Here is a 23,716-nt window from a genome sequence, read left to right on the forward strand (position 1 = left end):
AGGAGATTTTACATTGCATAAGTTATGGTGTTATCTACATGGGGGTAAAACTGAACACCAATCCACAAGTCTGATATCTGAGCAAGAGGCAAGCAAAGAACCAGGAACATTTACAAACACAGTCTAGATGTATATCGTAACCATATGGAAACAAAGGTTTAATCTCACTTCTTTTTATTTAACCGTTTTCCCAGATGTTTCCTGCAGTTTGACAGATGTACCATTTACTAGAAAGTTGCGCTCTTGAGAATTAGAATGTTGTGGACACGGTTGCTATAGACAATGACTCTGTCAGGGTAAGGTTTGGAATAAAATGTTACATTAATTTCTAGTTGAATAAGTAAATTTTTTCCCCCAGAATGAAAGTGCTGGACTGGACAGTCTCCTTTCATTTTCTCTCATGCTGTAATGCGCTACAAAAACACGCGAACTGGCTTTAACTCACTCCTGCAACATTGCTGAGTGCTGACTCCGAATAAATGGCATTATTTCTTGGTGTTGAAAGGTGAAAAGTATTCCTCTGGCTATTTCTAGCCATCCGTGGCCATCTTTGCATTTCAAGCAAGTGCCCCCGGCGGTAGCCGGCCCTTCCCCCTCTCTCCCCGGTTCCTGGCGCCTAATCCGAAGGGGGCTAGGGAGAAAAGGGGCGGGGGGGGGCACGGTCAGCGTGCAGGTCGTAGCTCATGGCATTGCCAGTGAGTCCCCAAAACTGACCGGGGGCGGGGGGAGGCGGCTGATTGATCTTGATGGCGCATCTCGCCGCCTTTCAGCGCCCGGGGGCCGGGCGGGCGCGGCGGCGGCGGCGTTGGGGGACTCTTATCGTGACGAGGCGGCGGGGGCCGCGCTCTGCGCCTCAGCCGCTCGCCGAGCTGGTGAGGCCCCGGGCGGGCCGGGGCCGGGGGGGGGGGGGGGGGTGGGTGGGACGCGGCCGCCTTCCTGCGCCCGGGCGAGGCTCACCCTGAGGTTAGTCCCGGGCCGTGGGCCGCGGCCCCGGCCGGCCGGCCGGCGGCCCCCTGCGCCCCGCCGCGCTCCGCCGCCAGCCCTGAGGCAGCCAGCGCGGGGCGGGGGCGGCCACCCGCCTCCCGCCCAGCCCGCCCGCCCCGGGGCTGCGAAGGGTTTTCGGCGAGGGTTTATCCCGAAAGAAAATGACGGGGGAAATGAAAGGGCTCTGCCGCCACTGAAGGCTGAAGGGTTTGACCTCAGTTATTTGACCGCTTCCCCCCGGTGGAAAACGTTGCCGGAATCGGCCGCGCTTTGTAGCTGCCGTGATGCTGACTGAATTAGATAGCCGTGCCCATATTGCTTGACTGAAACGGAGTCGTCCTTTAAATTTCTTACGTAACTCCGCTAACGCTGTAAACAAACTCTGCAGCTCAGCAGCTCTCCAAGATTTCTCATTCACAATGTAAATATTGTTCCTAAAATACCGTGGAATGTGAACATCGAAAGCAGAGTATATGCGTTGGCTTATTGTACCTGCAGGCCTATAGCTGCGTGGGAACTGGATTTCACTCGTTTCATTGCACTGACTTGAGTGCAGAATACCTGATTAGAACGAAAAAGAGGGGTGGGTTGAGTTTGGTAAGCCACGAGAAAAACTTTCCAAAACATCTGGGGAGAAGTCTCGGCACACTCTTAATTACTGCTTCGTGTAGCCTTTAATGTGGCACAGATGTATAGTTACTGTAAATAATGGAGGAGTCGCAGATTACAGTCAAGTTAAGGTCGATTCGTATTTTCCTGTTGAAGTCCTGTCTTCCAAGTCCTTGTCTGTCCAAGTTGTTTGTAGCATGTGTGTTCGAGCTGTGTGGACATGGCTGACTTCTTGCTGCCTGAATGATAAGGAATGATGCTTCGTGAATCTTTCTGTCACATCACTCAGTAACTTTTAGTATTCCTAAATCAGTACTTTAAAAATGGGGGGAGCAAAACCCCTGAACATTTGCTTTTCTAACTAAAGTCTCCCTTAAACCAAAAGTTGCTGTGAGAGGATACTGTTGGTTGTAGAACTTGATGGTTAACATGAGCGCCTTAACTGCAGAAGTACCCTTTCAAATGCTTAACTGCTACTGCTGTGGTCAGTTTGGTTATCAGCTTTTTCAAAGGAATTATTTTACTATATTGGTACGAATAGTTGTGCAAAATATAATGAAGCTGTTATTGTATTTATAGTACTTCTAGAGGTTTCAGTAATTCAGATTTTATTAGCAATTACAAACAGCTTCAGTAAATTTTTAATGAAATGTTTATTCCTTTTATAAAACAGCCCATGAAAAAATCTCATTTCTCAAAACCAGTTATTTAAACACTGTTCTCAGTCTAAGGGTCTAAAGCCTGGGGTTTTTTGAGAACTTTTGAAATTTCTGTCTGAAGGTGAATTAATGTATTTTCTCAGCTTTTCTTGCTTCACATCAGCTAACGTTACATTGTGTATCTGCTGGATAGAGACCATAATTTGTAAGCTTTAACAATCCAGGCCATTTTCCCTCTTTCTCGTAAGAACCGTTGGAAGTTGGAAAAGAAAGCCCTATAATCCCATCTCCTGACGATTTGACACAGTTAATTCCAGCACTGTGACCTTATTTTCAGAGACAGGCTTGTGTTGTTAAAGCTCTTACTAAATAAAATTGCTATTCTCATGTTGTTGATATCTTTTACTTCCCACATCATCTGTTTGAAGAAAACGATTAATCTGCTCCTCTACCGTAAGATTCTACCTGATGCAGTCTTTTAGGTGATTGAACTAAATAAAATCCCATAGACTTTTGAAACTTTGGGGTTCACAGATTGACTTAAGCTGGTACCCACTTTTACAAAAGTAGTTGCGGGACAGGCATTGAGTGGTGAATGAAAGTATTTTTTTTCCAAATAAAAAAATAGAAAATATTGTAAGGAACAACCCAGAAAATACTATAAGAAAATGTAACTGCCATTTTTTATTTCCTCTAACAGTTCTGCAAAGTTTCACCATTGGCTTTCAACACCACCAAGTTTTCCCAGAGCCTGCAGAACAGACTGATGTACCCTGGCAATATTGAGCACACATGTATGTGGCTAATCTTGTTGCACTAGGACATGACCCACTGCTGTGTCTATTTTATGTGCAAGCTTTCTCCTGACATTGGCCCATAGTTTTCTCTGTGTGATCGTAAATAGTTTTTACAGTATTTTCCAGTGACTCAGTATAAAAGGTTTGTTGCATGTGCCAAGTTTGACTTCAAAAGGATGTTAATATGGCTGAATTATAAAAGCTGCACGTGACCCAGGACATGAATTGGTAGAACGTAAGAGGAAATGTCTGTCAGAGGTGTTTGGGTGGGCATTGCAGTTGGGTACAAATTAATCATTTTATAGCTGCCTCTGAATCTTTCCAGTAACCCCTCTGACCTTCAAGCTGTTTTCATGGAAGCCTCTTTGCTCTTGCCTTACACTGTCAGATTTTCCTTCCTGCTTGTTAGAAATTTTAGGGAAAGTTTGGAGTGTCCCTTTCATCTCATCTTTTATCATTTGCTTTTCTGGATGTTTTTCCCTTCCAAGGACTTGAAACAGTTCAGATCTCTGCATGGATACTTGTTGTTTCCATTCCAGCGGTGACTTGCCTTTCTAGATAATGTTCTGTTTGTCCCAATATATGCAGTAGCCTGACTTGCTCTCCAGATGTGAACGTTGGCAGGCTTCACTTTCTCCACTTTTCTCAGACTTTTTCTGACTTTCTCAGAATTAAGATTATTGTGCCTTCAAGCACCCAGATGCTACGTTGACTTCTGTATAGTTTACTTTTGAGCTAGAAATGAGACCTTAGTTCTGGGTCCTGACTGGCAACCACAGGATTGAGTTTCTGATGTGCATTGATATGTCTGAGTTTTGCAGTTTTACTGAAACTATCTTCTAAAAAAAAAGTGCTTTCTGTAACTGTAGTAGCAGTGTCTTCTAAAGACAGACTGCATCCTCTGCAGAGCCTTCTTCAGCTTCTGAAATGTTCACATCTTCCATCTTTTGGTCTTCAGACTTGTCAGAAATAGGTCTTAATTTACGCTTTTTTCTAGTGTGTTGTGCAGGTTTTTCAAAGGCAACTGGAGCTACTGTCATTCTTTGTTGAGAGAGTTACGGGAAGGTGGCTGGATTAGATAAATCTTAAAGTTTTGGTTACTTCTCCTGTCTCCTTTCCAAGAAATGTTCTGTTCCTCTGACAGGCTGCTAGACAGTAGTTAGAACAGGGAAGCCGCTGACACCATATTGCAGGTTAGAGGACCAGAAAGTTTCATCTCTTTGGTTAACGTGATCGGCAGGAGGCTGAATATTTTTTGTCCTCAGTCCTTGAAAACTAAGTTAGAGCTGATGGGAGTTGTACTCAGCTGTTGGTTTCTACCTAGATATAGTTAAACAAAACTTGGGAGAGATGAAATGGGCTTATATTTACACTCCAGAAATCATAGTGCATTTTAGGAAACTTTTTATAATTACTGCAATGTCCCATTATACCTAGATGCTTGTGATTGTGGTAATACTGAAATGCTGGAACTTTCTATTGTTCTAACTCCACTTTTTGAGTTGTTAGTGATTTTTAAAAATTTTATTTCATTTTCCTAACAGGCTAATTCCTATTTACAGTTACCTCAGGAGAATTAATGAGATCACTTACCATTTCAGAATTTTTCCAGATATTTATTAAATGTTAAAATTTTGTTGTTTACATCTCAGGTATGGCCTCACATAAAACGTGTTCAAAAAATTATGTTACTTTAAAATGAGACATCAGGTGTACCACACAAAATGTGAACCTAAATGCAGGAGGTTTGGAGTCGAATGAGCAGGCAGTAGAAGTGCAGAGCAGAGAAATTCGTGGGTGAGCAGAGGTTCTGGGGTAATTTTTTTCCTCTTTCTTTTTTTTTTTAAAGTTGAATGACAGGTTTTGATTTTTTTACAGGTAACCTGCAGTCTGTACCTATTGCAGTAAGGTAACTTTGTCATCATTTCTGGATTGTATATGTATGCATGTGTTCCAGCAGTGACATAATTTTTCATTTAATAAATCCCAGAGTTTTACTTACGGATGGAATGAGTGATTGCCATTATAAAGCAACCAGTGCTACCTTTTAAAACAATCCTCTGAGTGTTGGAGCAAAGATGGCCAAACATTAAAAAAAATTCCCTGTGAGAAAAATAAGTAGGATCTGAGATTGTGTTAATTGATTTTACTGTACATTAGATTTAGATTTCAGTTTTGTGGGTTTGGCTTTTGACTAAGGTCTTACGTCATGCGGTTCTCTTGCATTCTTTCATACTTGTGAATATTAAGCCTTCAGGAAGGGAGGCTTTTCTGTATCTGAATATTTTTGCTTGGTGCAGGCAGGCAGTAATAGGATGCTCCTGTATGCATTTCACAGCTTATTATTAATTTATTTCTGTGAAATCTGTTCTCCTGGTTGATTACATTTGCAAGTAACTATCTGGTCCAAGATTTTATCTCTGAAAATCTTGTTTTGGTGGGGATAAATATAGAAAGTCTGACCTCTGTTTGTTTATATGTAAGATTATCCTATATCTTGTTAGTGTGTTTTCAATGGTTTTATTTTGATTTCTCATCTCAAAGGCCTTTCTATTGGGTGTAGCACTAAGCTGAAAAAAAAAATTGTGAATTGAAATTTTTAAAGGGAAGGAACTGCAGAATTCTGATTAGAGAGGAGTGCAGAGAGTAGGGAAAAATAGGTATGGTTGGTGCATGCATACTTCTGATTCTGAAAGAACTTGGGTAAATATGATGCTTAGTTCTCCAAACTGGACCTGATGCTCAAGTTGCAAAGTTCAAAAGAACAAAAGCTCTTTTCCGGGAGGAGTTAAGTTTAATTATTGGTGGCTGGAGAAGCTTTGAGGCAGTGCTTAAAATCCTGGGTGCCTTTGCAGAGTTGTTTCTAGCCTGAGGCAGAAAGTGAAGACTTAGCCCCTTGCTTCTTTCCTCTTAACCACACTTGATTGGGGGAAGAAATGGAGGATTTGCCAGCTACAGACCTGGGTTAAAGAACCACTTTGTAGCCAGCTGGCTAGCAAACTACTGTTCTAGAGTCCTCCAGAACCATAGCAGGAGGCATAGCTGCTGTTGTAGTGCTGCTTCGTCGGTTATATCTGTGCATTGGTCTGAACACGGTCTTTAGTTTGTCCAAAAGATTTCCTGCAGGGGGGAATATACTGTACAAATAATGTTTAAATAACAGCAATGGTAAAAAGGGAGGGCATTCTTTATCTTTCTGAGGAAACCATATCAGATGGCCAGGATCTGTGAGGGAAGTGATTCTTGCAAAAACAATAATCTCTTGAAAGTTGCCTATCTGAAAGCTTTTTGGGATGGAATACTAAGCCATAAAAGTAACAGGGAAGCATAAAGCTAATAAAATGGGATGAAAAAGGGTTATGTATTTAGGTGGCAGCCATTCAAAGTAGATGTGGTTTGAAGAGTGTATTGGGCTGTTTGGAGTATTTTTTCATGTTACGAATACTTCAGATAATTGACTGACGCTCAAAGAGCAAACTGCTAACACTTTGGCACTTTGGGATTGGGAGGCGGGGGGTTAGTGAATTTTAGATTTTTTTTTTAATTATTTTTTATTTTTTTGAATTCCGAGTAAGGAACACTTAGGATTTTTCCCTTTGGATATATCTAATTGTATTTTGAAATATCACCTTAAATTTCTGTTTTCCCACCTCGCAGTAACTAACAGTAATTAATGTATGCCAGTAGATACTTTTACAGGAAATGATCCCCATCATGTGGAGAAGATACTTTATATCAGTGGATTATAAATCCTTAAGTCGACTTTAACAAAAACAGCTGTCCTCTTTCAGACTTAAGAGTTTGTGAATAAATACAGTAAAAGATGTTAGAAAACGAATATTACAAATACGCTGAAAATACTAAAATCATATTTGAATTAGGTTGCACGAATGAAAGTTGATTCTTAAGCAATATTATGCATTGTGTTTGTATAAAGAAAAACATCTTACATTGTAATTAAAAAGAACTGTAAGTGGATACTTGTTCTTTCTGCAAGTGAAACACACTCCTGCAGTACAACCATTTCAAGTTAGAGCTCTATTTCTGCCAAAGGGAGTGTGAAACGTCTGTGATTTCTTCACTTGGAGGTACAGTAATACTTTTGGCATCTGTTACTTAAGGATCTGCAGGCTGGAAGTGAGTGCAAGCAAAACTGTCCCCTTCGGTGGGCCTCTTTTTTTTCCTTTTCCTTAAGCAGCTGGCAGAGTTACTCTGTTCCTGTAGGATGAGTGTGAATTACCGCCGCTCTGTGCCAGTGAACAGAACAGCCTCATTTAAAGGTTGTACAACAGAAAAAGTATTAAGAACAATGCATTTTAGCTACCTTTGAACAGAGTCTGAGGAGGACTGAAACATTGCTTTCAATTAACAAATGTTATTTAGAACCAAACTGAAGCAGACTTTCAGCTAACAGTCAGGATGTGTGTGGTTTTGGTATGACATCCATCTGAGCACATGATGCTTGGTAAGTGCTGGAGCCTCGGTTATGATTCATTGGGGAGAAACATGGAAAACAATGTCTGTTTTTCAACTGTTGGAGAAATGAATTTAAGGTTGGAATTATGTATAATTTTGCTAAAATAAACCTTCAAGTAGCTTGAATACCTCTGTTAGAAGGGAAGTAAGGATGATGGGTATGGCTGATGTAATAGTGTCCCACTGCCTGATGTTTGTTCAGGTTCTCACTGATATTAATTGCTAGCTATTTTTTTAAACCAGTGGAGTTGCACTGGCATCTTCACCACTGAAGGTGGAGTCCAGAGTTACATATGCTGATTTTTAAGACAAAGTGGAGTCGGGGGTAGTAAAGCTGTTTGGACAGCTGGATTTATTTGTAGTATATATTTTTAAGTTGTTTTTCAAACATGGTCAGAAATCCTTCTTTGTAATTTTCTGCCCTTATATTTGAACTAAGAGATGCATCTCTGTACTTGTTCAGTGCATGTGGAATTTTTAAGCTAATTGACTTCAGTGAAATATAATTATCTTCAAACACATACATGATTTGATTGCCCCTTTGGACAAAGCATCTAATGTAGAAACAAGAATGACTTCTCTCAATAATAATAATAATAACAATAGTAACAGGCTTTCAGTTTCTAATAGAAAATTATTTTTAAAGTTACATTTTAAATTAAAATTATTTAATAATATGAAATTGATGAATACTCTATAAATAATTTTATGTACAATTGTTTTACAAGTGGAGTCAGATATCTGTAGGATTTGCTATTTATATTTAAACAGGAGGGACTCAGAAGTGCTGGTATATTTTCACAAGGGCAGACCTATCAGGTTACTATTCTATATGGTGCTGTAAAATTTTCAGCTGGGCTCAGAAAAAATAGTATCTGATGTGGAAGTAGAAGCTTCAGGTATTTTTCATTTTTTGCCAAGATTATGTAGTTGAAGGTAGATGAATTGAGGAGAAGATGTTTGAGGAGTGGACTATACACAGTTCCCTGCCTGGAAGAGGAGTTTTTCTAAGTTAGGAAGAGGGAATTATTTGCCTACAGAAAGGGCTAGGGTGTGGTCTGCTGAGATTACTGAGTTAACTCAATAATTCTAGGTATCTTTAGGGAAGGTCTGCCTACTATGCTGTGCTTCTTCCTGGCATCAGACTGATTCTATTTCCCAGTTTCTTGGTCCCTTCTTCCAAAAATCTTTCCAGAAAAGTTTTGTTGGTTTTTTTTGGATTGGTTTTGGTGGGGGGGTTTTTTGGCAATAAAACTATCAGTTCACCAGTATTCAAGGCTGTGACTTTTTGTTTAAAGTGAGGAGGAGTGAAATAGGTGCTGTTGTGTAAAATGGAAAATTTATTTTGCTTGGGGATTTCAGTAGGTTTGTTCATCACTGGTCACTTGAGAGCCCCCGCCCCCCCCCCCCCCCCCCCCCCCCCAGTAAATGCAGCACTAAGTTGTTGAAATCCTAGTTCTAAGAAAAAAAAACCCAAACAACTGGTGTAGCTACATTTTTTGTTTCATTTTACAAATATTTTTGGTGGAGGAAACAAAATTTTTCCTTTGAAAATCAGCTTATTAGAACAAAATGTAATCATTCTGAACAGGGTTTTTTTTTTTCTTTGAGGCAGTGAAAAGTAGGAATCTACTGGAGCTGTATGTGGTTTTGCAGCCTCCAAATGGTTATTTAAATTGTAGTAGAGCAGATAATATTTAGTTGAAAAGTAAGATTTTTGGCTTGCAGCCACCAAAGATACTGCATTGCAGCAAGAATGAGCCATCTACACAGCATTGCCTTTATCACTTGAACAATGATTTTAGTAACATCTTTTCATGTTATTATTTCCCAGGCTATCTAACGGCTGTTGTCCAGGTACAAAAACAGTCTGGAGAGGCATACTATTTATGAAGTTCCGTGCTTGCTTCCTGAGGGGCGGTGAAGGATTAGTTTCTTGAGTTCAGTAGCTGTTTCAGTACTGTAATTCAAGATGAGGCTACTGTACTTTAAATATAGAGTCTGTTGTGCTGCCATTAAGTCACACATTTGCATCAGTCATTAGCTCAGAGCAATGCAATTCAAATCTTCTTTCTTCTGAATGCTGATACTGCAGAGTAGTCTTGTGAATTGAAATGGTACCAAAGCTGGCGAAAGATCGAAATGCAGCACTGTGAGAATGTATTTCCTGGTGGTTTGTGTGCTGCTTTATTGTGTCTAAATCTGGCCTATACAGAAGGATTCAAGAAACACATGATTTTCAGAGAACATCTTGAGCACCAGCTGTGAAACCTTAAAGGTTAGATTTTATGGTCGATTCTGCTAATCTGCAGCTACTAATTTGTAATTAGTTAAAAGGGACAAGTGATGGGGGGGGATCTGAATGGTTACAAATTGCATTGTTATTCTGTTGGCTGTTCCCTCCTAAAGCATGTCAGGGGAATTTGGCATAGAGAACAAGCTGTGTCCTGAGGTTCTCAAGTCACTGGTTGCCTGGTATCATATTAACCCTAACTTCTACCATGATAAACGAGTTGAGTTTTGATTCAGGCAGCAATAACAGATTTCTGTACAGCCAAGTGACTCTTAAGCAAGCTGAAGAATAGCACTGAACAAAGGTCCTGTTCCTGAATACAGTAGAGGGCTGGACCCTCATCTTAGGAAAGATTATAGCTTTTCTAGCTCTTACGTGACAGGAGCCACAAGGATGACAAAGGTATGGGAACAGTTTTTTATTTGAAGAACTTAGTACCCTGGAGAAAAAGTGTTGTTTAACAGAGGGATGAACTCAGGAGTGGCATGAAGATGATAGGCAGGGAGGGATGGCTTTGTCTCTCTCCTAATACAAGAACTAGGACAATAGCATTAGATTTTAAAAGAGCCCATGTAGAAAAGGTACTTACGAACGTATGTACCATGGCATCCGTTGCCACAGGATGCTGTTGAGGTTAAAGTGTACATGGTCTCAAAAGGCACTTAAACAAGTGCTGCACAACACAGCAACCAGCCCTGCCTGCCGGGGCAGGATTAGAGCAGAGCACCCCCGCACCCCGTGTTGGCGTTTTAGATTCTCCCCGAGGCACGCCCTTGGCAGCCAGAGGCTGCCTGCACGGCTGCATGGCCGTGCCGGGTTAGTGGTGCTGGGCGAACTTGAAACCTGCAAGGTTTTTCTGCAGTATTTTTGTTGATAAGCTTTGGGGTTCCATATTTTTGTCTGTTGGCAGGGCTTTTTTTTTTCCCCTCAGCTGTTAGCATTCCTTTTCGAGAGACTTTCTCAGATGTTGAAATAGGCAGTAGGTTCTTGGAGTTGTAAGTTATTTCAATACTGAATACTATTTGTACATCTTAATTACCAGTATTATAGAAAACATTCTTCTATTCCTTTTCTGTCTCTGCCTGATATTCATCAGAGCATTTTTTAAAGATTGCTCCTGCATATCAATTTGCTATGATATGCCTAAAAAAGTGGGGAAAAAATGCCTTGGATTTTGCCAGCTCATACACAGGACACTTCATTAGGACATACATTAGAACACTTCACTGTTACTTCAAGAATCTTGTGAAGACAGAACATATTTTCCGTAGAACTAGCTTTCTCCTCTAGTGCTTTCCTGTGTGATAGATAGAGCGAGTTTGCTATTTCACATTGGGGCACTAGGTATTGCAGTGTGTTAACTCTTACCATACTGGTATCTTCCAGACTGCCAATCATACACACGCTTACCTGGGTAAGTGGTTATGAACGATTGCCTTCACCAGTATAAGTGAAGTACCTTTCTTTTGATTCACTGGTTTCCCTTTAATGATTATTATATTGCTGTATGGAAACTGAAATATCTCATACGTAAGTACAAAATCAGTATTGTTTTAATTGCAGTGAATGATAGGCTGATTATGTGAGTACATCTGCTGAGATTTACTGTTCAGTAGTAGTTCGAAATTACTCTTTCTAAAGCACAGTTGTAATTAAATTATTCTGAGATAAGTGCACTGTGGTTTACTTTTCCTTCATTTTCTGCTCTGAAAATTTTGCTTCCTGCCTTGACTCACTGTGTCTTGCTGATATCAGCCATGTCTTTTGAGTAAAATAAACTTTTCTTGGGCTTCAGCAATGCTTAGACAATATTGCAGTGTTAGGTGACAGAGTGGGATTAATGGCATGATAAGCGAGGAGGTGTCTGATCTTAACAAAGCATGCTCAGTTGTTACTTTAACTCGGTGCCTTTAGATAAGTGTCTGAAGAAATTCTAGGCTGAAGAAAACTATTGGTTGCCAGAGCCTGCACATGTAAATCATTGGCTTATCTTTGCAAGGAGGTGGCTGGTTAGACCAGGGACACCTCATGGAGGGATTCTATATACCCCTCCTCACAACCAAGTAAAATGCATTAAAGGCATATAATGTTGCATATCTTGTTATAGATTGTAACAATAGTAAGTCCTTTGACCCTTTTTTCTTTCACATATTAGAAACAAGACTGCCAATGGAGATTATCGGAAGGAGCACAGAGAGAGGAGTCGCAGCCCAATAGAGAGGGCTGCTGCCCCAACAATGAGCCTTCATGCCAATCACATGTATGCCTCAATCCCAAGCTTGACCATGGATCAACCTCTAGCACTGACCAAAAACAGCATGGATGCAACCCGAACAGTTGGCATCACACCTACACTGACTTCTGTGGAACGGCAGCAGGTACTGGCTTCTAGATTGACAAGAAACTCTGGGTGGTTGTAGGAATCCTTGCTGTAGACAGAATGAGGACTTCCCAGGTGTAAGCAGAACGTATTGTGAGTTACAATAGGTAGGCGATACTATTCTTCAGGCAAAATGTATTTCAAAAATGCACAATGAATGTCACACAGCTCATTGTGTTTAATGTGAATAAATCGCTGATGTTTAAATGTATCTGTCACAGATTTCTTGGCCTTCCTGCTTTTTCTGATGCTTTGCTAAGCTTGTGAATGAATGCATGTGTTTTAATTGGGAATGCAAAGTCTGTGGTTGAGCAAAGCTCCAGTACCTGCTAGGCAGTAACTGATGCAATTCACAGGTAAAGAGGGTATTCACCTGTGCTCCTCTTGGCAATCAGTGTGTGCTTCCTCCCCTCTGTCCTGGCTCTCTCCTGCTGGGACTGCTGAAGAAGAGGTAGAAGACAGAAAGGGCATAAGGGGAGAATTTTGCACTGAATTATGCAGGTGAAAGAAGCTGGAATGACCTTAGTTGTTTTAGCCAGCCAAAAGCATTTATTGCATTGTTCAGAGCAATGTTTTATCACTATTTCATAATGACTTTTCCTAAAGCAAAGTAATGATTTTTGATTATTTCCTAATTTATTTCCATATGCTGGAGTGGTTTGATTTGGTTTGGTTTTGGCTGGTTGGTTGGCTTTTGGCTTGCCATCTTGTACATTGGTTTTTCCTTCAGAACTGCTGAAGATGAGCCATCTCTATGCAGGTTATACCATAACAGTTTTCTCATAAGTCAGACTCACTTTTATCCCCCTCACAAGTGAAGAGACAAAGCAAGATAATTAAGTAGCGATGAGCTGCAATATTGAGAAATTAAACTGGCCCATGTACCCAAGGTCTTCCTTCCTTCCTTCCTTCTGTCCTTCCTTCCTTCCTTCCTCCCCTACTGTGATGCCCTGCAAAGGGTAGACACTTCCAGTGGATGATCTTTCAGACACTGGGATTTTTCATATGCAATTTATGAAAGCTTCTTTTCACTGGAGCCGTATACTTTACATCTGCTGTGTAGATTTTCACGGTGGTTGGCTACGTACGCTAGTCTTTTATATTTTGCTGTGCCAAAATGCCTAGCTTTATACTAGTGTTGCTGATATCTTGCATCATTTGGCACACAGATTGCAGAGTTATTGTTCTGTGCAGAACGGCTCTTCTTTGCTCTTGGCGTTCAGTGATGACAGAGGAGGAAGGGACAGGCTTCCACTGACGACACTGGTGCCCTTTGATAGCGTTACCGCTGCGTCTCAGCCTAGCAGCTGACACCACTGACACTCTTCTGTTTTGGCATGTTTGACTTGGGCTGATTCCTGTTGCCTGTTACCAGATTCCTCTCTCTTTTGTTGCCTCTGACATTTTGAGCTAGATTACAATCTGTTTTCTTGGGAAAATAGGATGTTGGGGTAAGACCTTGCTAAGAGTAGAAATCATACAAAATAAAAAGTGTACTGAAAATAAGAAACCCTAGTTTGATGATCTGTTGTTTTGGTTTTGTGGTTTTTTGGGGGTTTTGTTTGGGTTTTTTTGCTTGTTTGTTTTTTAACCTTAACATTTTGAATGGGATTTCATCTGACTGTGTTTCTAATAAAGAGGTGGGGAAAAAAATACCTTCTTATTTTAGGCTGTGTAGGGTTATTCAGCTACTGTAGTCACTGTTACTAAATTCTCAGCTTATCTCAATATTAACATGTAAATATGTGTAGTCTGCTCAGTGCACCTGTACACACAGAACCATACCAGGGGATTCTGTAAGATGCCTTATCCAGCCCCTCAGATACTTTGTGGTGTTGGTACATGCATTCTTGAGACAAGCTTTTTTATTACCTGTCTGTCTACTTCCCATCTCTTGCATGTCTAAATTACTCTTCTGAAGAGAGAAGCATATACACATTTCTCAAAACCCACTTCATAGATGCACAAAATCTTGGCTCCTATAAAAAAGAAAACAAATGCCTCTACATGTGAACTGCTTACAGAAAAATCAAATAATTCTCTTTTTTCTTTATTTACTTTTTTTTTACATTGCTGTCAGTGCAGTAAGATGTAAATAGCATCATTCCTGTTGTGTCTAGACAGATAGTGTTAAACCTCCCCTTGAAAGCTCATCTCTTTTACTTTGGTCTTGCTCTTACTCTGACTAAAGTACCACTGAACAATGAAAACTCCTTCCTTCCTCATTGACTTTGTATGGTAGTGATTGTGGAATTAAGATGATGTTTGGGGAATTTGCATGTGTTGAGAATGAAGAAGGATGATGTTTATTAAGTAGTGCTAGAAAGGCAGATTAATTACAACAGAAAAGTACTTGTGGTCAAGACTCGCTCAGGAGCTCTTCATATTTTACATCTTAACGGGCTTATTGTTTTGTGGCTGAAGTATGTAATACAGAAGTAGTCAGCTAGGAAAATGGAACTTCGGAATGAAAAATAGTAACATTAAAACTTGATTAACACTAAGAAGACAAATAACTGTAAAATTTGTAGAGCTATTCTGAGTCCTGGAAGCACAAGGATATGTGGCCATAGAATGAAACAAACATTTAATGTGTTGACATTTAGTTCTGCATATGTCATGTCTGTGAAGTTGAAACAGTCACTATAAAATCATTTTAATGCTTTTAATGATTTGCTTTTATGCTGCCCTTTTTCTGTATGGCTGCTTGTTACTTAAATAATGAAGAACCACTATGGAAATGCAATGTGGGGTGTTTTTAATCGGACAAAGAAATAATAGCTGAATCTTTTGGGGTTCAATATCCTTTACTGAATTAGATAGTTTATGGGTTATTTCATTGCTGGGATTGGGCTCAGTGTTTGTACATCTCAAGTGATTGTGCAGTGAACTGCTGTTAATATGGCTTTGGCTGATTACCTTAGTGAGTGACAGTTTTCTTTTTTCTTCCATATTAGAACCGTCCCTCCGTAATCACCTGTGCTTCTGCGAACAACCGGAACTGTAACCTCTCTCATTGCCCCATTGCTCACAGTGGCTGCGGTTCAGCCATGCCTGCCTACAGAAGACCCTCTAGCAGTAAGTTACATGTCCGCACTCTTAACTGCCTGAGGAGAGTTTGAGGAGCTCAGAATTGTCTCACTAACCTTAACTGTGTAGGCACTGACGTATTACAGGAATAAAAGGAGGTGAAACAATAGACACCTCTTTGTATCCTGTCTACTCAGAGACATGCTAGCACAGATCTCCTCTGCAGTCTTTCTAACCATCAATTCTATGCCACAGTAGAAAGTACCAATTCAAAATTAAGGAGAGGTGTCCTTTTTTCTTGTTTTGAAAAGCTTCTTTAAAAAAAACAAACACCCCACACGGACAAATAAGTCATTATGTTTATTTTAGTCTTAACTGGCAAACAGCAGACAGGGCCAGCAGATCCAACCATGCTCTTATTTTAGGAGCTGTAGTTTCCCCAGTCTTTCAGTAGTCAGTAGACTTTTATGATTCGGCTACAGTCACAAAAATCTTTTCCTGCAGATACAAATGCTCTTCCAAAGCACATATCTTCCACCTTTCTCTGCACGGGTAACTCAAACAGCTTTGGAGGGCAGTTGCTATAGCAACCCAAGCAGGGAGCTTTAGCTTTCTACCTTCTGTGCAATTAGTACTTTTCATGAAATCTTTTCATGCAGTACTTGCTGGGAAACCTTTGGATGTTTCTCTTCATTGTGCGACTAGGGGAAAACACAGCCCTTTCATTTCAAGTCATATACCTGCTGATGCATAGCTTTAACACACAGCATTTCCTTAAGTTCATGGCATCGAGGCTTCATCAGCTAGAATGTGTCGATGTAACAATACCAGTATGACATAGGTCAAGGCCTAAAAGTCCACAGTAGGGTGGTGTTTGTTGTTGTTGATACTAAAAAAAGATCAGTGTATTGTTGAAAACTAGAATTAGAAGCTGAAGCGAGACCCTGGAGGATATCTCACTATCTTAGAGAAATCAATAGCTAGGGATCTAAGATGTTAGAAAATTTCTAGAAAACTGCTGTTACTTGTCTAAGGAGAGCTGCTTTGGTGAGACCCCAGCTGTATTCACATGGGCTTTGGAACAGTGGTAAACGTTTTCAGAAAATATTTGTCTCTTGTCACTTGAAGAGGTCTTTGTGCATGACACATTTATTTTAGGATCAGTCAAGCCTTTCTGTAGCATGAAGGACAATGTCATGGATCTGACAGTTTTGAGTTCTTTTTGAAAGATAAATCTCATTTAGACACATAGATATTGTATCCAAATTGTAAAACTGCAACTCTCGTATTTCGTCCGAGGAATTATTACTGTTATTGTTCAAAACCTGTCTTTTAAGATTCTTTGTTCCTCTTGTAATAGTATTACACCATTTTAATGCTTGTAGTACCTCTCATGCAGAGGTAATGATTCATTCAGTTTTCTGACTGGCTCCCAGCACAAGTATGTAAAGTAAGATGAAACCCTGAAATCGGCTTTTGGCATGCTGTAATTTGGAATGAGGTCTCCTCACATCTGACTGGTACCAGCAGGCTTGGGAGCTGATTTTAAAGAACTCTTTCCATCTTAGATTCTGTTTAAGCCTAAATATAAGTTCTGTGTGATTGTTTTGGGAGAGGGTTTCCATAGAATCAGAGCTGTAGCTGTTACTAGCCTGAGGGGGAACGTAATTAAATATTAAATGCTTACCTGTTGCAGGTCACAGAAATGTAAAAATATATAACTCCATACTTCTTTTCATTTCAACTCCTTCCATCTTCTTCCCCACCTCATTCACTAACAGTTCTATCATGATGTAAAGAAGTCTTGCTTTATGCTGAGATGATAGGAAAATGGGAGAAAACCCAGGTTCTGAATCCAGTACTTGATGCCGGGATTCTGCACCGAAATAATGCATCTTGTGCCTCCTTTCCCCGTCTAGCTACCACTGCCTGTGACCCAGTGGTGGAAGAGCACTTCCGCCGAAGCCTTGGCAAGAATTACAAGGAGCCTGAGCCAGTGGCAAACTCTGTGTCCATCACAGGATCAGTTGATGACCACTTTGCCAAAGCACTTGGGGATACGTGGCTTCAGATTAAAGCTGCGAAGGACGGAGTCTCTAGCAGTCCTGAGTCTGCTTCACGGCGGGGCCAGTCTTCCCCTTCCTCTCACATGGTCAATCATAATCACTCGCCCTCTGTAGTCTCATGAAGAGAGGACCGTTACGTTTGTGAATTTGCATGGTTTGACTGAGCTTTGAACAGTGCTTAAAATAGTGTTGGGGGAGGGGAGATTAGTTTTCAACACATGGGTTTGTGTACTCACTTTTTATTTGTAAAAGGGTGCCCTTAAAGACGATAGCAGGAACTATTTCATAAAGATTCATATGATGTAGCATCCTTTTTTCCTGCCTCAATTACCAAAGAAACCTCTGATGCAAATCTGCTGCCCCTTAAAAAAAAAAATTAAAAAAAAAATGCACGCTAATCCACAAAAGCCATTACACTTAGTTGGTTGACCCAAATGCTTTTGCTTTTATTAGCTTCTTGAGACTAGAATTTGTCTGGTTTGCTTACATTGCTTTTTTTTTTTTTTTTTTTTTTTTTTTTTTTTTTTTTCCCTCTGTGAAGTAATTTTGTATGTATATACTTGAAAAGAACTGTCATGTATGATTTGCACTATTGGAGGAGGACTGAAGTTGCATAGCAACTTTCTGGAAGATGCTAATATTTTGAGGGCAAACTGCTGAAAAAAGGGTTTAAGGATGACATTTCTATCAGTTTGATTTTTCTTAAAGCAAAACAGCTTTGGAAGGGGAAGTCTCATACAGGTTATAGGTCTTTCTCTCTTTAGATTTCAGGTGCTTAGTGCTTGCAACTGGACTGCATAATTTACAGAACACGGGCATTTTTTCCTAAACACTGCAGTTTGTTAGAATAGAGCTGAAGTTGGAGGGTTCCATAGTGCTTAACGATGCATGTTTTATGAAAAATAGCTGGTATCTATTAATGTATAGACAGTAAGAATCATAATACTTATTAGCTTTTCTTCAGAATTAGTTTATTTTTGTCAGTAACAATCCTAGATATACTTACTGCTGGTACAGTTGTACTCTATGATATTTGTATTTGATATTCACTTTAGTAGCAGCCAGCAAAAGAGGACAGCCTCAGGACAGGCCTCAAATGACGCAGTTTAGAGATATACGATGCGTGGTACAGGATGCTATAGCTTTGCGCATGACTGAGTAATTGTTTCTGTCTGCAGCACTGTCTGCTTAACAGGAATTTGCTTCCTAAAACTAAGTCTGTGTAATCCACCTTTAACTAGCTGCAGAAACTGCTACTGTTATGTATCTTGGCTGGACAACAGATTGTTACAGTTTGTGAAAATATGATCTTTAATTTTTTTAAGCTTATTCATAAGCCTATGCCAAGTTGCAGCATACATTCCTCCATTAGAAAACTTAATACAGGTATTACTGCATTTATTATCATTTGCTATATTAATAGCTACTAACTAGAAATTAGGCAATAGAGGCAGGCATAAAACCACAGCTGTGCTAGTACTAAGAGCTTCTCTTCTTGTTAAGTGTAACTACTCTCCCCCATACATTCCGTCTTCCCAGTACAGTTGCAACTAGGGCTTTTTTTTTATACTGGGTTACCTGAAATGATTGGTTCAGTGTAGAAGGTAGAACTAGTTGGAAGATGAACTATACGTGATGTATTCTGGACTATGTTACAGTATTGGGTCCATTGTGGCTTTTATTTTATGTTTTGGTTTTTTTGTTTGTTTTTTTTTTTTTTTTTAAAGTTAAGCTATTTAATTTGGAAAAGGTGCAGGGTAGAAAGAGATTGGGAGATTGGCTCTTACTCCTGTTGAGAAGGTGGCTGCTCAATTTTCTTCAAAAAAATTAAAAAAAAAAAAAAAAACCACAAAAAAAACACCTAAGCCCCCAGTTTTACACATTTCACTACCATCTTACTGGGTAGTCAACGCTTACTTGCTTTGGCATTCAGTACCCTACTCTCTGTAGGAAGATTGTTAAAAGAACACTTTTTTATATAGGTAACTTTAAGACCATCGTTACGCTGTGCGTAAAGAATGTACAGAGAAATTTGTAGGTATTTTTTGAGGAACAATTAATTTGTTAATGATATGTAGCTATTTAATTTTTCCCTTTCCTTTATTGTAATCATTCATTTTTTTTGTTTGGAGAAAAAAGTTGATCTTTTTTTTTTGTTGTAGATTTGTCTGTAATACAGTAAAAGTGCAGGAACACAGTTATTCTATGAGAACACTGCATTAGCATTAATAGCCACTAGTTTGTTACTGCTACAGGCTACTGAGCATTATAACAGTAAAATACTAATACTGTAGATGGACTCTGTGGAAAATGTGACTCCTATATTTCTTTGTAAACACAAATAAGATAATGTTTTTAAAGCTAATATTTTCAATAATAGCTGTTTTACAAGGTTACATTTACTTATCTGAGATAGGTAAATGGATTTGAGGGCAATAAAGATTTAATGTGATATGTCCATTAAAACATATATTAGACACCATAATGTCATGAAAGCCAAAGGGTTGGGGGGAGGTGGAAGGAAACTAAACTGAACTCACCATCAGGAGATGTGGTGAAGTTTCTTCACGGAGCCAGGTTATCTACAGTTCAGTTTGAAAGATTCTCTCTGTGTTTGTAAATCTGTAATATACCATTCTTCTGTGGCCTTGTTTCACCTGGAAAAAAAAAAGGTTTGGCAGGCCATCTTTTTTTTTGTACTTAAAAGTAGCCTTAAAGAACAATAAAGTGCTCTTAAATCACAAGTGTGTACATACTCTTCTGTATTGCTTGGTAAGAGGGGAAATTGCTTTCTGTACTTCATGAGCTGGAAGCAGAAACAAACTACTGCTCATGTCATCTCGTTTAGGACCGTTACCCCAGTGATAGGGCTGGATAGCTGGGTTTGGGGGTTTGGTTTTTCCCCTACAAGTTCAGGAGTTTGTCAAGAAACGGTCTTTACAACTACGCAGAGAACCTGTTGCTGCCAGGGCAGAGGTGGACAGAAGCACCCCCGGCGTTAGGAGTTCGCCTCTGGGCACTGAACGAACAGGCGCTGGCAGCAGGCCCACTGGTCAGGTCCTTGAGCGTTTGCCCAGTACTGCTCCATACGGGGCTGAAGCAGCTGTTCCTGTTCTAACGTAGCTCACCCGCAGCAGCTCCTGTTCAGTTACCGTTTTGGAAAACACCAGCTAGTCAAGCATTTCTGTCCTGTTTATGAAAAGACCGATGCCTTCATTTTCTTCCATTTTGTTTTGTCCCACAACTTTCTTCAAGTTTTATCTAGAGAACAGAAATTATTCCCTAAAGAAGACAGACAGCTGTATTTCAAAGGAAGACATCCATGGTCTTGTGTTTTGGGTGAGCAGCATTCAAAAGAAGATCGATCATTCATTTGACTGGAGAGGGTTAATCCTTAAAAACAAGTGTTCTAATTACCTGATCTTGAGAAGGTTCAGTGAACCAGGTGAGAGCCTTGAGAGGAATTTCAACACTGAGTGTAGCAGAGGTGTCTCCAAAATTAAAGAAGGAACCCCTAAAAACAATGAGCTACAACGTTCCTAGTGTATTAGAAGTGCCTAAATTGTTTGAAAAACAAAGCAGTCATGACATGCATGTATATTGTTAAAGTAAATGGCTATTTTTGGGGTGTGGGAGATTCCATGAGAACACATCAAGAACGATTAGTTTAACACATCTGAAAAACATCCCTCTCTAAATACCCGTGGAAAGAAGCCTAAATACATGCTTCAAGAGCTTTTGGGAGGGAGGCCAACTACAACAAGCCTCACAAGCCTCTCAGTCTGCTTTCTGAAGGGAGCTGGTTTCCTTTTAGGAAAAAGTCATCCCTACATCAACATTTTGGGGACTACGGGAAACAGGACAAGCAGCATTGCTATCTATCTTTCAGGTCAGGAACTTGAAGAGTGTTCTATTTTCTACATGGTAAAAGGAAAAAGACTAATTTTTTTTTCCTACCACGTGATTTTTCTAATTTGCAGCAAGCAGTAATTTTGCACAAAAGGGTAGCACCATGGCCTAGAAAAATGGGACCGTACACACGCATTTCATTTTATTAAGTCCTATATTATTTGTAACAGCTTATCTTTTTCTGTGAGCTAAATGAAAGGCAACTTCCAGCTATGTGTTCGTAATCTCACCCCTACACACACACACTTTATTTTTGCTAATTTAATTAATTCAAACCAGAACTTAATTTCAAAAACAGACCTGCCATCACAAATATACTAGGGACTGAGTTCAGATCTTCCTGCATAGTTCAGTGAGTAACCTCTGCTGAATAGAGTTTCTATGTATTTCAAGCTGCGTTGAAATAGACACAAATAGATGGTGATAGTTTGAGACAATAGCGGTACAGCAGGAGTACAGAGTTGTGTGTAGGTACATGGGCAGTATGTCTCTGTACTGGCTAAACCTGTAGTAACGGTGTCATTGGTAAACAACCACTGAACCTGTCCAGCAGATTGTGCTTACTGAATAGGGCTGAACGTTTAGGTCCTTTAAAACTAAAAACGCACGAAGCAGCAAAGGGAGTTTATAGGCAGTACCGCGCTCAGTTCTGATCCCAGGGTCTGTGCTGAAGGCAGGCATATTGAAGTCAGATGGCTCCAGAGGTTCCTGCCACTGCTGCAGAGAACTCGGCAGGGAACTACTCCAGCTGCTCATAAAGCAGCTACACTACTACACAGTGTAACTAACTAACTGAACTGTTAGACTTTAAAACTGGCAGATGCACAAAACTCAAAATTGTAACCAGTTCACCATGGCAGACTGGAGCTGTAACTGCACCAGTTCAGAAGCTGCTCCACAAGCAGCAGCTGAACTGTCACTGCAGCTGGGCTGAACGCTCCCAGAGGGGTGCAGGGGGCTGCTGGGGGTGGGAACGAATCCAGCTGTTCCTAGGAGGCCAAATCAGTCAGCAGAGAAAAGCTCTAAAATAGTCTTTCAGCCTTGCTCAGAAGCCTTTGTGCAGCAGCAGTCAGGAGCACTCCCTGCTTCCGCTGTACTACTTACGTTACAAAAGAGGTGATCCACAATGGCTGTGTGAATGAACACGCCAACATGTCACGTTGCTTAACGTGATACCCTGGCAAAACACATCAGAAGTATTTTAAATGTTATTTGTGTAAGAGCTCTACTCACCAGAGTTGGCACGCTTACACTTGGCTGAGGGGAACATTCACCACTATCTTTAGAGCCTTCTTGAAGAACAGCGAAATAAGAAACCAGTCTGCATCTTCCCGATACACAGAAGCTTCCATTTCATCTGGCGTGGATACAGACCCAAGTACGTTACGCACAGCGTCTCCCGCTCTCCCCCCTTAGCAGACAGTTATTACACAGCTGGATTATGTTGCGTGTTGAAGCACACTTTATCCTTGAAGGGCCCATGACAGGAAATATACCAATTTAATAACTAAAATACACTGATTTAATATTTTTTTAACCTCTCCTTCAATGAGAACATTCTGCCCCTCTCTGTGGAACAGCTAGCTCAAGTGCATTTCTTGGGTATAAGACGGCCAAGGTAGATAATTTAATTTCTTATTTTTAACCTGCGGTTACCTATAGCTCCACAGCGGCCATATACAGCAGCTGCCTTGTTCTTCAGACACAGCTCGCCTCTTTTCCCTCGGTGCTCTCCTGTCACAGCGCACAAGGCAGCAGCACTACGTGTCTCCAGAGGTGCACGAGGGAGAGCCCCTCAGAGCGTGTGCTCTCTCGCAGGAGTACATTCACCTCCTGGGGTAGTGAGGATTTTCTGTGGCTTTTACACCCAAGAGAGGTGCTGGGAGGCTCCCGGAGGCAGCACTCCTCACCAAGAGTGACATTTAATACACGTACGGGGTTTTTTTCTCCATCAGCAGGGCACAAGCGTTGAAAGAGACCAGCAGACCTGGGGAGGTATTACTTACCTCTGCGTGTATGGAAAAACCAGCAATATAACCAGTTCAGTACGTGGCCTTCCCACTGGTGCTCAACCTTCAGTCTTGAAACCACCTTGATTGTAGCAAAGTTTTGAGTGCGTTCAAGCCTAAGCCTGCTCAACCGCCGTCCCAGGGGGACGCTGTCACTAACCAGTCACTTCTGGAGAAAAGATGAGGGGAGAGCAAGTCATTTCATCTTTGACCTAGAGCCACAGACAGCACTTCTTTCTCCAATGCTCTCATTTCAGGTTTTCTCTGAGACATTTAATAGTTCACAGCAAACTTGGGTGTCTTAATAACTCCCTCAGCACAGGCTGAAAACAAGCTGCGCAAGTCCAGCGTAGCACAGTCATTGCAAAAACAGTGGTTAAATTGCAAGACAATAAACTAAGCTTTATTTTTAATTAAGACTCCAAGGACAAATCTGGTCCCTGCTACATGTTATCTGACATAGAAATGGTAGAAGGAGCACCTTGCAACAGCTGGGAATCTTCC

General features: G+C 40.5%; 2 protein-coding genes across 7 annotated transcripts in view; one reads left to right on the plus strand and one right to left on the minus strand.

Annotated features, from left to right (window-relative positions):
* The window catches only part of VGLL4 (vestigial like family member 4), a 92,188-nt gene extending 73,022 nt beyond the window's left edge, over positions 1–19,166 (plus strand). For all 4 annotated transcript variants that reach the window (XM_049826796.1, XM_049826795.1, XM_049826797.1 and 1 more), the window contains 3 exons: positions 11,974–12,196; positions 15,156–15,276; positions 17,148–19,166. In XM_049826796.1, coding sequence (XP_049682753.1) covers positions 11,974–12,196; positions 15,156–15,276; positions 17,148–17,416 — 613 coding nt within the window. In that variant the 3' untranslated portion in view covers positions 17,417–19,166. The remainder of the gene's footprint in view (positions 1–11,973; positions 12,197–15,155; positions 15,277–17,147) is intronic.
* A 741-nt stretch (positions 19,167–19,907) lies between these two features.
* ATG7 (autophagy related 7) overlaps positions 19,908–23,716 on the minus strand; it is a 131,575-nt gene continuing 127,766 nt past the window's right edge. The window contains exons 24-26 of one of the 3 annotated variants that reach the window (XM_049826778.1): positions 23,210–23,381; positions 22,437–22,560; positions 19,908–19,951 (exon numbers count right to left, since the gene is read on the minus strand). The gene's annotated coding sequence lies outside the window, so the exon portion shown is untranslated. Of the gene's footprint in view, positions 19,952–22,307; positions 22,381–22,436; positions 23,382–23,716 lie in introns of all 3 variants that reach the window. The other 2 variants (XM_049826779.1, XM_049826776.1) reach the window with 2 other exon arrangements.

This window comes from Accipiter gentilis, chromosome 23 (assembly GCF_929443795.1).
Source record: "Accipiter gentilis chromosome 23, bAccGen1.1, whole genome shotgun sequence".
In the NCBI taxonomy this organism is placed as follows: Eukaryota; Metazoa; Chordata; class Aves; order Accipitriformes; family Accipitridae; genus Astur; species Astur gentilis.